At 49.3% G+C, this 14361-nt stretch overlaps 1 protein-coding gene across 4 annotated transcripts in view; it reads left to right on the top strand.

The window, feature by feature from the left end:
* The window catches only part of LOC111161798 (insulin receptor), a 124989-nt gene that overhangs the window by 89543 nt on the left and 21085 nt on the right, over positions 1-14361 (top strand). For 3 of the 4 annotated variants that reach the window (XM_022525766.1, XM_022525764.1, XM_022525763.1), the window contains 5 exons: positions 683-933; positions 2793-2960; positions 6519-6720; positions 13444-13715; positions 14150-14289. In XM_022525766.1, the coding sequence (XP_022381474.1) occupies positions 683-933; positions 2793-2960; positions 6519-6720; positions 13444-13715; positions 14150-14289 (1033 nt within the window). Of the gene's footprint in view, positions 1-682; positions 934-2792; positions 2961-6518; positions 6721-8208; positions 8245-13443; positions 13716-14149; positions 14290-14361 lie in introns of all 4 variants that reach the window. The other variant, XM_022525765.1, reaches the window with a different exon arrangement.

Genomic DNA, 14361 nt, shown 5'->3' with positions numbered 1-14361 from the left:
TACCCAACATGGGGCTTGAATTTACAACCCTGAGATCAGGAGTTGGGTACTCCACTGACCAAGCCATCCAGGGTCCCCTGACTATGCTGAAATTTTAGAGGGTTATGATGGAAGCTGTGATAGTATTCTTATGAGTAATTGCACCATCTTCGAAGGTTTATTTTGCTGAGACTGTGTGCTGGAAAGTAGCACTCAGTCTGTCATGGAGTTTTGTTTTTTTTTTTTTTCCAAATTTTATTTCTTCATTTGAGAGCGAGAGAGTACGCCTGTGCACAGAGTGGGGGGGAGGGGCAGAGGGAGAGGGAGAGAAAGTCTCCCGCAGGCTCTGTGCTGAGTGTGGAGCCTGATGCGGGGCTCAGTCTCAGAACCCTGAGATCATGACTTGAGCCAAAATCAAGAGTCGGATGCTTAACCGACAGAGCCACCCAGGCGCCCCTCTCCCTCTCCTGTGGTCTTACCGATGAGTAGTGAGGTGGTTGGTACCAACATCACCACTCTTGATATAATTGGAAAATTGAGCTAGGGGTCCCTTCTCTTTGGGATCCGTGTCATTTTTCTTCGTGGCATAAGATTGTTGGTGAACAGGAGGCAGCCCTATAGGACGTCACCTTTTCTGTTGCGTCTCTCTGTCCTCAGAATGGGAGTCATGGAATGATAACCGCCTTCTGCTTTGTCTTGAAAGCCCTTACCAGAATGTGACAGAGTTCGACGGGCAGGATGCGTGTGGCTCCAACAGCTGGACCGTGGTGGACATTGACCCCCCTCTGCGGTCCAATGACCCCAAGTCGCAGAACCACCCAGGGTGGTTGATGCGGGGTCTCAAGCCCTGGACCCAGTATGCCATCTTTGTCAAGACCTTGGTTACCTTTTCTGATGAACGCCGCACATATGGGGCCAAGAGTGACATCATCTATGTGCAGACAGATGCCACTAGTAAGTGTTTTTTTTTTTTTTTTAAGATTTTATTTATTTATTTGACAAATCACAAGCAGGCAGAGAGGCAGGCGGTTGGGGGGGGCGGGAAGCAGGCTCCCTGCTGAGCAGAGAGCCCGATGAGGGGCTCGATCCCAGGACCCTCAGATCATGACCTGAGCCGAAAGCAGAGGCTTAACCCACTGAGCCACCCAGGCGCCCCTAGTAAGTGTTTCTGACACAAACTGGACATCTTGCCTTGAACACGTTGACGCAGTGATGTTGTAGGAAGGGCTCTGTGATGTGGTTATTGGCTTCTAAAAGAGCCTGGTGCCGGGCTTAGAATTTCAAAAGACAAGGCAGTAGCCTATGTGTATATTCCTTCCCATTCTGGAAAAATTTATTTTATTTTAAGGATTTTATTTATTTATTTGACAGACAGAGGTCATAAGTAAGCAGAGAGGTGGGCAGAGAGAGAGGGGGAAGCAGGCTCCCTGCTGAGCAGAGAGCCCGATGTGGGGCTCGATCCCAGGACCCCAAGACCACGACCTGATTCAAAAGCAGAGGCTCAATCCACTGAGCCACCCAGGCGCCCCCATTCTGGAAAAAAAATTTTTTTTAAAGATTTTATTTATTTATCTGAGAGAGACAGTGAGAGAGAACATGAGAGGGGAGAAGGTCAGAGGGAGAAGCAGGCTCTCCATGGAGCTGGGAGCCCGATGTGGGACTCAATCCCAGGACTCTGGGATCATGACCTGAGCCGAAGACAGTTGCTTAACCAACTGAGCCACCCAGGCACCCAAGGAAAATTTTTAAGTATCTACAAAAGTAGGAGGAAAATGAGCCCCACGGACTGTCTCCCAGCTTTGACAATTGTGTTTTGCTATTTTTATGTCATCTCTGTGCCCCTCCCCCCCCCCTTTTTTTTTGAAGGGGGTCAGGAATATTCCATAGCAGTTTAGTGGTTTTGTATTTTCATGAAGCCTAAGTCCTTCTCCTGTTGTGGAGGTCCTCAACCCTGGGGTGATTCTGCCCCCCGTGCTGCGGACACTTGGTGATGTCTGGAGACAGTTTTGGTTGTCGTGATGTGGGTCTGGGGTTACCAGTGTTGTATGCCGCTCCGTACCCGGCCGTGCACAGGGCAGATCCCACCACAAGGAATTACCTGGCTCCAGATGTCCTTGGTACTGAGGGAGAAACCCTGTCCCATGGGATACAGTCCAGGTGTTATGAGCCAGCCCCAGCTTTTTTGGTGGGTGCTCCCCCTTTCTTGTATCCTCCAGCAATACCAAAAGACTCCACAGTTTCTGGAAGCTTCTAACTTCCGGATCTTTGAACCCACAATGCTCTCTGCCTTGAGAGCCTCACCCCGCACCCTCAGACACCTGCGTTCTCAAGGGCTGGGTTTTGTGGAGCCCGAAGGTGTTACATTCCGGGGGGTGTTAGGTGAGGTACCGTCTCAGCGATATGGGTGTCCCCGTGCTGTAAGTTGCCCCATGACTGGGTTCCATTTGGGGCGGACGTTACCTGGAGAATGTGAGTTTGTTTCTCTCTTCCCACTATCCTCCCTTTCCCTCGCATCTTTCCAGTGCCTGGAACAGAGACAGCTTGGCACGCACTTGGAGCCTTCCTAGATGCGTGTTGCATCAATGAATGAGTGAAGGGGTCTGTAGTCTGCGGCATGAATGGACTGTCATCTCGTACCCTGGGCACTTGCCCCCTGAGCTTTCCATGCATCTCCAGTGTTCTCTGCTGTTAAATAACACCGCAGCGAACATCCCCATGATTTGTCTGACCTTTCTTACGCCTTCCTACGCCTGCCCGACAGCCAGTAACCCTCCTGCTCAACGGTGCACCTCTTCTCCCTTTCTCCTTTGCAGACCCTTCCGTCCCCCTGGATCCAATCTCCGTTTCTAATTCCTCGTCCCAGATTATCCTGAAGTGGAAACCTCCCTCGGACCCCAATGGCAACATCACACACTACCTGGTTTTCTGGGAGAGGCAGGCGGAAGACAGTGAGCTGTACGAGCTGGATTATTGCCTCAAAGGTAAGTGCCGGGGGTGGGGGCAGAGTTTGTGGGAGCAGATGATCCGCTTCCTCCTTCTGGGCAAGCATCCCCGTCCCCGCCCAGGCCCATGGAGGCTTCCCAGTCTAAGTTTGGGGGCATGGACCTACACACGCCATTGCTTCTTGTACCAAAACATGCAGACGCATTTCTAAACGTCACCGCCTCGTCCCACTGAAGACTCGTGTCAAAACCAGATAGTTCCCATGTCTTGGCGCCATTTCCTTCTGAAATTTTCTTCCCCTCCCCCTTCCCCACCGTGGGGATGCAGCTCTGTCGACCCCCTGGATTTGGGGGCTAAGCTCAGAGTTGAGGGGTTAATGACAAAAGTCAGGGAAGAGTTTTAGGCCCTGCATTTAGACCCTTAATGTTTTAAGGATTGAGGTAGCAAGGACTGGTCATGCGTTCCCTTCTGTGCTTTCCGTGAAAAATTTATACCAGTGATGACCTCCCCGCCCCCGGTCTTGTTTATTTAATAGGCTTCATAGGTTTCATCCATTTGCAGGAAAATAGAAAAATTTCTGAGCCTCAGACTAGTTTGTATAAATTAGTTTAAAATTTTAAAGCTGGATTTAAAAAACAAAAAACAACAAACCATCAAACCAAAGAAACAGATGTCATTTTTTTTCTTTAGGTTCTTTTTTTTTGGGGGGGGGTGTGTGTGTATATGTGTGCGTGTTATGTTTGTCTGTATTTATTTTTCTTTAGATGGTTTTAAGTTCGTGATTTCCTCAGCCCTTGACCTTGGAGGCAACGGCTCGGGGAGTGCTGGCGAGCGGCGGCAGAGGCCTCGAGCCTGCAGGCCACGCTTGGCGAGACCTCTGACCCGATGTAGGGCTTTGGGCGAGTCACCGAGCCGGTCGCTGGCCGCCTCCTTTTCGGGAGACGGGGCGGGAGGCCAGATCTCTGGGAGCTGTCCCAGCTCTAAGATCATGTGCTATATGTATGCCTGTGACCTCATCCCCCCACACGGCTCCCGCCCCCAAGCTGAGGCTTGCAAACGTGGTTTATCTCCTCAGACGCTTTATATAACTCAGGAGCAAACACAGGCCTCAGCTTAGCTGTGAGCTGTTGGCCCCGCATTCGAGTAACCGAAACCACCAGTTTGAACCACCACCAGCAGAGGCTCTCGGTGCTTTCCTTTTTTTTTTTTTTTAAAGAGTAACAACTTTAATTCTGTCATTACAATGTGGCTGTTTAAACATGGCTTAATTTGTAATGATCAGGGAGTTTATGGAATTAAAAAATAAACTGAGGACCGATATAGTACGATTCCACCCATAGGAGGTCCCCAGAAGAGTCCCGTCCACAGAGGCAGAAGGTAGATGGTGGGAGCCAGGGCTCAGGGAAGGGGAGGGGAGTCCGTACTTCATGGGGACAGAGTCTCTGTTTGGGGAGATGGAAAGTTCTGGAGACGGAGGCTGGGGGTGAGGGCAGGATGGTGTGAGGGCGCTTTGTGCCGCTGAGCTGTGCACTTAGAAATGATTAAGACGTTAGATTTTGTGTTAATGTGTATTTTACCACAATTTGAAAAAAAATACGTAAAACAAATAAGATTACTAATTATGACTAATAGTGGTTTCCCCTTAGCATCACCAGGGGCGTCCCTCCCCCCGCTCCCGGCTTTATTGAAATATGGTTGAATTATAGGATATTGAAAGGTAAAACTAAGATATTGAAAGTGCCCGTCGGGATGATTTTGATACACCCGTATGCCGTAAAGGGATTTCTCCCAGGTAGGGAGTTAGCTCATACATCCATCACTCAGTTTTTTCTCTTGTGTGTGTGTGTGTGTGTGTGTGTGTGAACATTGAAGTTCGATTCCCTTACGTATTTCAGTCTTAGAATCCAGCTGCATTTTTAAAATTACCAACTGCATTTTTAAAAATTCTGGTGAAATATATAACATAAAATTGATCCTCTTAACCATTCTTAAGTGCACGGCTCAGTGACAGTAAGCACACGTATTACTGTCCCCGCCATCCTTCTCCAGAACTTTCCATCTCCCCAAATGGAGACTCTGTCCCCGTAAAGCACAGACTCCCCAGCCCTGGCTCCCGCTGTCTCCTCCCTGTCTCTGTGAACAGGATTGTCCGAGGTGCCCCATTTCCTATACTTTTACTGTGTAGTCACAGAGGAACCATGGGCCACTTTGTGCCCTGAGGTGGGAGCCAGAGAGTGTAACAGGAGTGAGGAAGTGTGTCTGACCTGATCAAAAAGCCCTTTCCTCTCCAGAAAATTCTCAGGATCCTCCCTTACGAAGGACACCCGAACTTTTCCTTCCGCCCATAATGCCATGACCAGTCCCTGTAATGGTTAACCCAGCCGGGTTAGTCTGTGCTGTTCATCAGTGTCGCAGGTGTCTTTAAGAGCCCCTTGCGGCCGTTCACTGCTGTATAAATACTGGGGCTTCCGAGTGGGTACTCCCCGTTCACGGGAAAGGACTCCGGGCCCATTGTCTCCAGGACCCATTCAAGGGGAGAGGAAAGAAGTGCTCAGTCGCCCTTAGGAGGCTCCAGGTGCCAGGGCTGGCGGCGGGGAAGGTGAATCCCAGGGCCCTTCGTGGATTTTGCCCAAAGAGAGTAGCTTTCACACTTGCCAGTCGCACTCAAAGTGCGTCTCGGTGGCTCACACGGTGGATGGCAGGCAGGTGTCCCTGGGATTGGACTCAGGGGTTGAGACACGGCCAGTCCGTGGTACTTGAAAAACAACTTTGTGTTTTTGAGAAATGTACCCCCCATCTCCCCTCGTGTCGTTAGTCCAGAGTTTCTCTCCTTCAGCGCTGTCGACATTTGGGGCCAGATCATTCTGTCGGGCGGGGCTGTCCCGTGCCTTGTGGGATGGTCAGCAGCAGCCCCCACCGCCCCGCCCGGCCTCACTGGCACCTACCCACCCCCCCGGGTGCCGGAGTCTCCACCCCTCAGTATTCCTCACAGCCGGAACATCTCTAGACCTTGCCCAGTGTCCTGGGGGTGCAGGACAGTGCAGAATCCCCTCCTCCACCCCCGACCCTGTGGAAGGACTGCAGCTCTCCTGATTTCTGGGTTCCTGCAGAAACTGTGGATTCTTTGATTTGGCAACCATTTGGTCTGTAGTTCGGACCCTTTATATGGCCTCCTGTCACTTTATATGGTTGACTGCCTGATTCATTCATTCATGCAACTGTCACTTGCCCCCGCCCCCAGCCTTTTTCTAATCCCACCTCCCACCATCCTGTCCCTCATCCTGTCCTCCTAGCTCCTTGGGGTTCTTGGTGTCTGTCAGTATGCCAGGGAAATCCCTACCCCAGGGACTTTGCACTTGCTTTTTGCTCAGTCCAAACTGCTTTACACCAAGATGCGTGCGTAGCTCATTCCTTAATTTGAGACTGTGCAGTGGTCACTTCCTCCAGCCCGATGGGGTGACCTTGCTGTTTCTGGAACACCCTGACACGCACAGATGTCCCGTGCGCCCAGCCCCTCTGAGAAGGACCCCATTGGGGGCATGTGTGTTGCGGGGTGAGGAGAAGGATCCCAGGCCACCTGCTCTGCCTGTCTCTAGGGTTGAAGCTGCCATCCCGGACCTGGTCTCCGCCGTTCGAGGCTGAGGGCTCCCCGAAGCACAACCAGAGTGAACACGAGGAGTCCGCCGGCGAGTGCTGCTCCTGCCCCAAGACAGACTCCCAGATCCTCAAGGAGCTGGAGGAGTCCTCTTTTAGGAAGACCTTTGAGGATTACCTGCACAATGTGGTGTTCGTCCCCAGGTCAGGACTCTTCGTTGGCTCCATGTGGGGGGCGGTCATGACCTGGGGAACAAGGTGAAGGGGAGACCCAGGGCGGGGCGGGTAAAGGAAGAGATTCAGTAAGAAATAGAGCAAGTAAGCACTCCAGACGGGGGAAAGTTAAAAAAAAAAATAAAAACCTGAAAAACCCTCAACATTTGCTTCCCCATGTAGCCCAAACCCTAGCCCAGCCTCGGGCCTCCATCTGCGTTCTTAAATGAGTTCCATTAGATTTTGTGGCAGAAGGAATGCTCCCGTGGCCCCGTGCTTGAATTATCTCGAAGTCTCAAGCTCAGAGTATTTTCTTTGTTCATCTCTCCACCCTTCTGCGGCACCTTCAAAACCCGGAGGCTTCTCCTAGTTAAGCCTGTTGAGTTTCCTTTAGCGAGTGAAAGGCTCTGCCGATGTCTATTGGCGGGGAGAGGGTTGGCAGTGACGACGACCCCAGGCTACTCATCCTGGTCCTTGACTTTCCCAGAGGCAGAGATGCTTAGGTAAATGGCTCGTGTCTCTCCCTGCCTCAGTTTACTTATCTGCCATGGGCTGATAATAGTAGCTCTTACTTCTTAGGACCGTGAGAATGCATGAGTCCCCCAGGCTTCACAGCCTTGACCCTGGGGACGTTTGGAGCCAGCTGAGCCTCTGCTGGGGGACCTGCCCGATGTCAGCACCTGCGTGCACCCCTTTAGTTTCTGAGTCTTTAGGGTAACGCACTGATGCAGCTGTCACCTCCCTTCCACGGGTCCAGAGCCAGTGTTTCTGAGCTGGTGAGGGACCCGACCTGGTTCTGGCAACTGTGAGGGGGGTAGGCTGTGAGCCGCCCCCTGTCCTGTTTCCCTCACCTCCCTCAGTGAATGGGGTCCCTGGCAATGTCTTGAGGCAACGGGCTGTTTCCAGAGGTGGATCGAAACCCCAAAAGGGTGACATTGGGATTAAATAAGATTCTAAAATGGGTCCATTTGAATGCCTGCCATCGCTTCTCACATGAATAGATGTTTTCCCAGAACCACTGTTGTGTGACATTTTAAAAAAAAATTTCTTTCTTGTTTTTTTTTTTTTTTTCCCTCCATGACCCTGAGTCCAAAGAGCACTAAATGTCACAGCCCAGACATGGGGGGCAGTTACCGTCTTACCCGTTAAAAACAAAATGCTGCTGGACTTAAGGAAATGGCTGAGTCAGTTGTGATGTTTAAATGTAGTCAAGTTTGGCATGTGAAGGGGGACCCCAGCTGGCCAGGTCTTGGGGCCGGTCGGGTATTTTCTCTGATTCTTCCCTCCCCCTCCTGCTGTGTTCTCTGCATCTGATGGGGAGACACTGTGATTTGGGAGGTGGGAGACGTGGTCCACCGTCAAGGGCAGGGCACCCTCGGGCTGCTCAGAGGGAACGTGGCAGAAGCCAGAGGTCAGAAGCCAGAGGTCTGCCTGAACGGGTTTTGTCTGTCCTCAAAGTGGTTGGTTTTGTTTTCACAGAAAATCCTCGTCAAGCCCTGGTGCTGAGGACACTAGGTACGACTCCCCTGCAGGAGGTCGGCATGGCCGCTGGGGGCCAGGCAGGGCAGGAAGCATGCCGTGTGCCTTTGAGACTCCAGAGGCTTCCGTGGCTTTAATGCATGTGATGGGCTGCCGTGCCAATCTGGGAGGCTTCGTGAATTCATACGGGAACTGCCTTCATCCTCAGATGGGGTCTGGGCGTGAATGCTGGGAACGAGTCTGCACTAACACACCCTTAACTAAAATGTAGACTCAAGGGGCGCCTGACTGGCTCAGTCTGTGGAGCAGGTGACTCTTGATCTCTGGGTCATGAGTTCAAGCCCCACGTTGGGGGCAGAGTTTACTTAAAAAAAAAAAAAAAGAGAGAGAGATAGACTGGGGGGGGTGTACTTTCTGGGCACCTTGTAGATGCCACACGTTGCCCTCTGTGCAGTCACTCGCTAAACACTTACTTACCAGCACCGACGGTGCGGGCTGGTCTGTGCCTGGAACGCAGAGTCTCTGCCACGTGCAGCAAGTAGTGAGGGGGCAGAATGTTTTTATTTGGGGTGACAAGTGCAGGGCTGCAGGCGTGCCGTGTCACTGAACTCCCCTGTGGACGGGACGGCTTCCCTGCGATTGGTGTCTTGAAGCACCAAGGTGGGGTTGCCCTGGAAGAGAGGACAGGCAGAGAAGCTGCGGAAAGGAAGGCCTTGGGATGAATCACGGGCCCCTGGAAGGAGCCAGCGGTGGGGAGGTGGGGCGGGGGGAGACTGGAAAGGCAAGTCAGGGTCATGTGGAGGGATGTTACTCTCTCTGCTGTATTTTTTCAGGCTTATTTGTGTGGCTCTGATCTGACCTCTAGTGGCCATTTGGAATATAACCTGCAGAAAAGAAAAGCCTGGACCTTTGAGGCTTGGGGTCTGCATCGAGTGTTTCTCAAATCTGATGCGTACTGACCTTTAGGGTCAGATCATTTTCTCTTGTGGGGCCCACCCTGCGTGTGGTAGGATGTTGGGGCATCCCAGGTCTCTGGACTCACAATGCTAGTAACTGCTCACGTGTCCCCCAAGTAGTGACAACCAAAGATGTCCCCAGACAGACATGGCAAATGTCCCTTTGTGGCGGGGTGAGGGGCAGACTCACCCCTGGTTGAGAGCCAGTGGTTTGCTAGGAGATTGTGGGGTGTGAAGGTCACGGGGACTTTGAGAATCCCAAACCACAGATAGCGGTGGAGCGGTGGGGGGGTGATTGCATATACATCCGGCTTGTTTGATGAGACCTTTTCATGTTTCCAGTTGTGCGGACACCCATTTCCCAGTAGTTTTTCCTGAGGCACCAGTATCGTGGTCATTTGGGAAAAGGCCCACTTGTGCCTGGATGGAAATTTCTGAATCTTATTAACATGGGTGTATCTTTGGTTTCCGTCCAAGAATGTCACTGGTCTTTGCATATCAAGAGACCACACAAAAAATCTTAGTGCAAAAGGGTTTTTCTTCTGACTACAGTGCAGTAGAAACTAAAAATTGGCTTCAAACATTTGAGCAGAAAAGTCCTCCCTGGTGATATAAAGTTGAACACTTCAATACCTTTTGGAAGAAGCAGACCTAGAGACCTGCATTAAAGTCCATTTGGAAAATAGTGGGAATGCGAATATCACATATCTTAAATTTGTAGAGTATCACCAAAGCTTGGGCTTTGATGCGAATTAGTCGCTTTAAATGATCTTGTAAGTTAAGAAAAAAAACCCTAAAAGGTAAAAAAATAGAAATGTATTGTGAGGGAGGGGAATCCAGATGGCTCAACTTGCAAATATAAGAATGGGAACCACAAGTAACTAGAAATAAAGCAGGTGATCTGAAACTAGGGCCAAAGGAAGATTTTAATGTTGAATTCTCTGGACAGTCTTGTGTTATTCAAGTTGAAGCTTTTGGTGAGGAGGGAAGTTTTAATTTGATCTGATTCAAGATGAAGCAGAAAAAATGAAATAGTCCACTAACTTTGGTAAATGTGTAAAAATTATGTCTCAGAAAGGCCCTGGGCCCAGAGAATTTTACAGGTGAGTTATTTGAAACTATGTGATACAGAAACTTTTTCTGAGCATAGAGATCAATGGAAGTCTTTCCAGGTCATTTTATGAAACCAACCTAATGTCTCTTTAGCTGAACATGATGTAGCTGTGATGTTGGCAGCAACCCCAGGACTAGCCAATGTGACACTTTAGATCCATACGTCCTAAATGTAACAGCGTGCTGACAATATAGTTTCACTCAGAAGTACAAGGGTGGTTTACGATCAGCAGAGAGGATAATTCATCAAGGGACCCAGTAAAGGAAAATCATGAGATAATCTCATGAGACAGAATTCATTAAAAACTCCTAATTTAGGGAAATGAGTGAAAAGCGGGAGTAGAATACTTCTGCTACAAGGTAAATAAATATTACCTAGATGAAACCAACAGCCAAGCTAACATTGTACTTAAACTGTCCCTGTTCCATTTAGGAGGAAGCCCAGTGTCGTCATTACTAATTAACGTCTTCCTGGGTAGCCAGCCAATGCAATAAGGCAAGAATAGCAAAGAGTGGATTGTGGGAAGTAACGTCATTATATTAACAGTCCAGTACAAGGATAGACTCACTGTGGTGTCACAGACTGGCTGCCCGTCTTTTTGTCATTGAAGTTTCATCGGAAAGCAGCCACACCCATTTGTTTATACTTTGTGTACTCCCACTTTCAAGCTATAATAGCTGGAAAGCCGTTGAAAGTTGCGTAGAGACAAAAAGTACTTGGGGACACAGGTCCTGCAAAATCCAAAATCTTTACTTCCTACCATCGACAGGAAAAGTGTGCCAACTTTTTCTAGTGTGCTCCTTGGAAACCCAAGGATAGCAACTATGAAAATCTTGGAGGAGAGTTTGGGAAAGAAGGTACAATGTAAATTAAAAAGCCTGGTGATACACTAGCAATAGAATAGAAAACAGAGGAGACAATCCCTTGATCTCTTTCATAATTGCCATACCACTTTGGTAACCCCATGGAGAATTAACTATACAGGAAAAAAGGTAAACGTCTGTGGAGCTCTCAGATTTTCCGGATACGCGTGAAAGACTGTTTCGAATCATTTACAGAAATCTCACCAGCTGTGTTAATATCCTTAGTGAATAAACAGGGTAACAGTAGGAACAGTGAGGAAAGTGCAAGAACGTCATAGGAGAAGATGGACGAGTTCCTTAGAGAAACACAAAAGACCAAGGAAGGAAAGACAGGTTCACGTGGAGTGGTATTAGGAGTTAACAAACAAAGCAAAAGGGCCTTGTTTTTCAGTCAGTCTCTTGGGTTGAAAATCTGCAAACCAACAAACAGACAAAACCCAAAGAACCCTTTAACCCTGAGTACTGATGAGGCTATCCCAAGGTGCATTTGAGGGGCTGCTGGGGAGACCCCCGATCAGTTGAAATGTCTGGGAGAGCAGTTTTGCTGTGTGGATGAACAGGCACAGCCTAGCTATTTCCCTTCTAAGAGTCTAGTTTTAGGATCTGATAAGATAGTCTGACAGTGACCAAAGTGGTGTTTATAAGAGCAGAAAACCCTGGGATCCTCCTAATACAGACATCCTCTGAGGTCCTGTGGGCTCGGTTCCAGACCCACCGTCGTTAAGATGGGTATTGCAGTAAAGCAGGTCTCCTGAATTTTTTGGTTTCCCCAGTGCATGTAAGTGTTCTGTTGATACCAGACTATAGTCTGTTAGGAGTGCCTTAGCATCACGTCTAACAAAACAGTACACACACCTTAATTTAAAAATACTGCTACGGGGCGCCTGGATGGCTCAGTGAGTTAAAGCCTTTGCCTTCGGCTCGGGTCATGATCCCAGGGTCCTGGGATCCAGCCCCGCATCGGGCTCTCTGCTCAGCAGGGAGCCTGCTTCCTCCTCTCTCTCTCTGCCTGCTTCTCTGCCTACTTGTGATCTCTGTCAAATAAATAAATAAAATCTTAAAAAAAAATAAAAATATTGCTACAAAATGCAGACCATCCTTGGGGCTTTCAGTGAGTCGTACTCACCGATCACAGATCGCCGTGACATATACGATGATAATGAGAAAGTGCGAAACAGAAACCCCAAAAGGTGACCCGGAGACACACAGGAAAAGTTGCTGGAGAATGGTGCTGGTAGACTTGGCCCATGCAGGGTGCCACACACCTTCAGTTTGTAAAAATGCAGGATTTGCAAAGCACCGCAGTGCCAAGGGCAATAAAATGGGGGCATGTCTGTATTAAATAAAATAGGAGGATGGTTAGTAATTTATGGCTCGTGCATTAAATTGAGCATTTTCCAATTTTCTGCATTGAGCATATGCTCCTTTCCTATCGGGGAGGGAAAACCTTCCCACTGAAAAAGACAAAACGTAAATTCTGTGCTAAGTACTTAAGGTGTTATGTTTTAAGGAAGCTCTCTGATGCATGTTTCCAGCAGAACCAGCGAACAAAGGTTTACAAAACTCGCTTGGTCCTCATTATACCTACACATAACATTTCTAGGGAAAAAATTGCCCCCAGGAAACAGAGGGCAGCGGAACGATGAGTCATTTAAATTTTCTCTGTGCTTTTGTGTATGTGTGTTTATAAATTTTGAGGGTTTTGCATTCACGTCTTAATTTCTTAATTGGGGGGGGATGTGTATTGACTGCATGGTTTTATCTTTTTTTTTTTTTTTTTTTTTTTTGAGTACCCTTACCAACCTGAGTGGTAAGACTTTTTTTTTTTAACCTAAGAATTGAAATGTAGTCACTTCTATGATGTAGATGCCCTCTAGGGTCATAAGAATTAGAAGATGCGTCTTTCCTGTTTAGATAGGTGATGCTGGCCAGTAGTTTGGGCTGCTGGGCTCATGCCATTTGATGAGGTTCCTGAAAAGTTAGACTCTGACATGCTCTGGGAATCTGGTCTTTAACACTGACCTGGGGTGGCCAGTTAATCTGCAACGTGACAACCTAAAATCAAGCATGTTGAGGGGAATATCGGTGTGTGTCCCCCAATGATGGTCCTGGAGCCCCCTCCCCTTGCGGGTGTCCTGGAAAGCTGCTCTGGGTTGTAATTCTGGGCAATCTGAATTTAATTGCATTGCCACCTGCCCGTCCTTGGTTTTGAGACTTTTATCCCCCAGCGTCATTTTTTTATCTTCAAGACAGCAATCACATGACCGTGTGTGTATATGTGTGTGTCCTGCTGTCATGACAGGCCATCGCGGAAACGCAGGGCCCTCAGGGACGTTGCCAACGTGACAGCGGCCGTGCCCACAGCTCCAGGTTTCCCCAACACCTCGACTAGCACGCCTACAAGCCTGGAGGAGCACAAGCCTTTCGAGAAAGTGGTGAACAAGGAGTCCCTGGTCATCTCTGGGCTGCGTCATTTCACCGGCTACCGTATCGAGCTTCAGGCTTGCAACCAGGACGCCCCCGAGGAGAGGTGCAGCGTGGCGGCCTACGTCAGCGCCAGGACCATGCCCGAAGGTGGGTGGGCTCATCGCCAGCACCAGGAGACCTGGGCTCGCCAAGGGGCAGCCCTCCTCCTGGTAGGCAGCGTAGATGGGTATCTAATCTGCCTTTATCGTTTCTTATTTTTATGGGAGCCCGGCTTCCCCTAGCCAATATACAACTTCAGCAGATACACACACATAGACATATACGAAATATAAAGTCAAATTAAGAAATACATATCATGCATGGTATTAATCAGGGTTCTGCAGAGAAACAGAACCAGTGGGATATGAGCGAGATGGACAGACGGATAGGTAGGTATGCAGACAGTCCCGTGAAGATGTTGAGTTTTACGTGTCCACTTCCCTCATGGGAAAGTTTCACAAGCAGCTGGATGTGGGTTGCTCAGCTGGAGGTGGGATTTGATCCGGGGGTCAGGAGCCTGCCTCTAAGCACTGTCCTTACAGCCAAGGCAGACGACATCGTTGGCCCTGTGACCCACGAAATCTTCGAGAACAATGTCGTTCACTTGATGTGGCAGGAGCCAAAGGAACCCAACGGTCTGATTGTGCTGTATGAAGTGAGTTACCGACGCTATGGTGATGAGGTAAGACCTTCGGATGCTCGGGCACGTCCCTCAGAGCTGTTGCTGGAACCTACCCCCCCCCCATTTCTCTTC

The sequence above is a fragment of the Enhydra lutris genome, unplaced genomic scaffold (genome assembly GCF_002288905.1).
Source record: "Enhydra lutris kenyoni isolate GAN:26980312 unplaced genomic scaffold, ASM228890v2 scaffoldscaffold86, whole genome shotgun sequence".
Classification (NCBI taxonomy): domain Eukaryota; kingdom Metazoa; phylum Chordata; class Mammalia; order Carnivora; family Mustelidae; genus Enhydra; species Enhydra lutris.
This window is presented reverse-complemented; position numbering and strand designations above follow the sequence as displayed.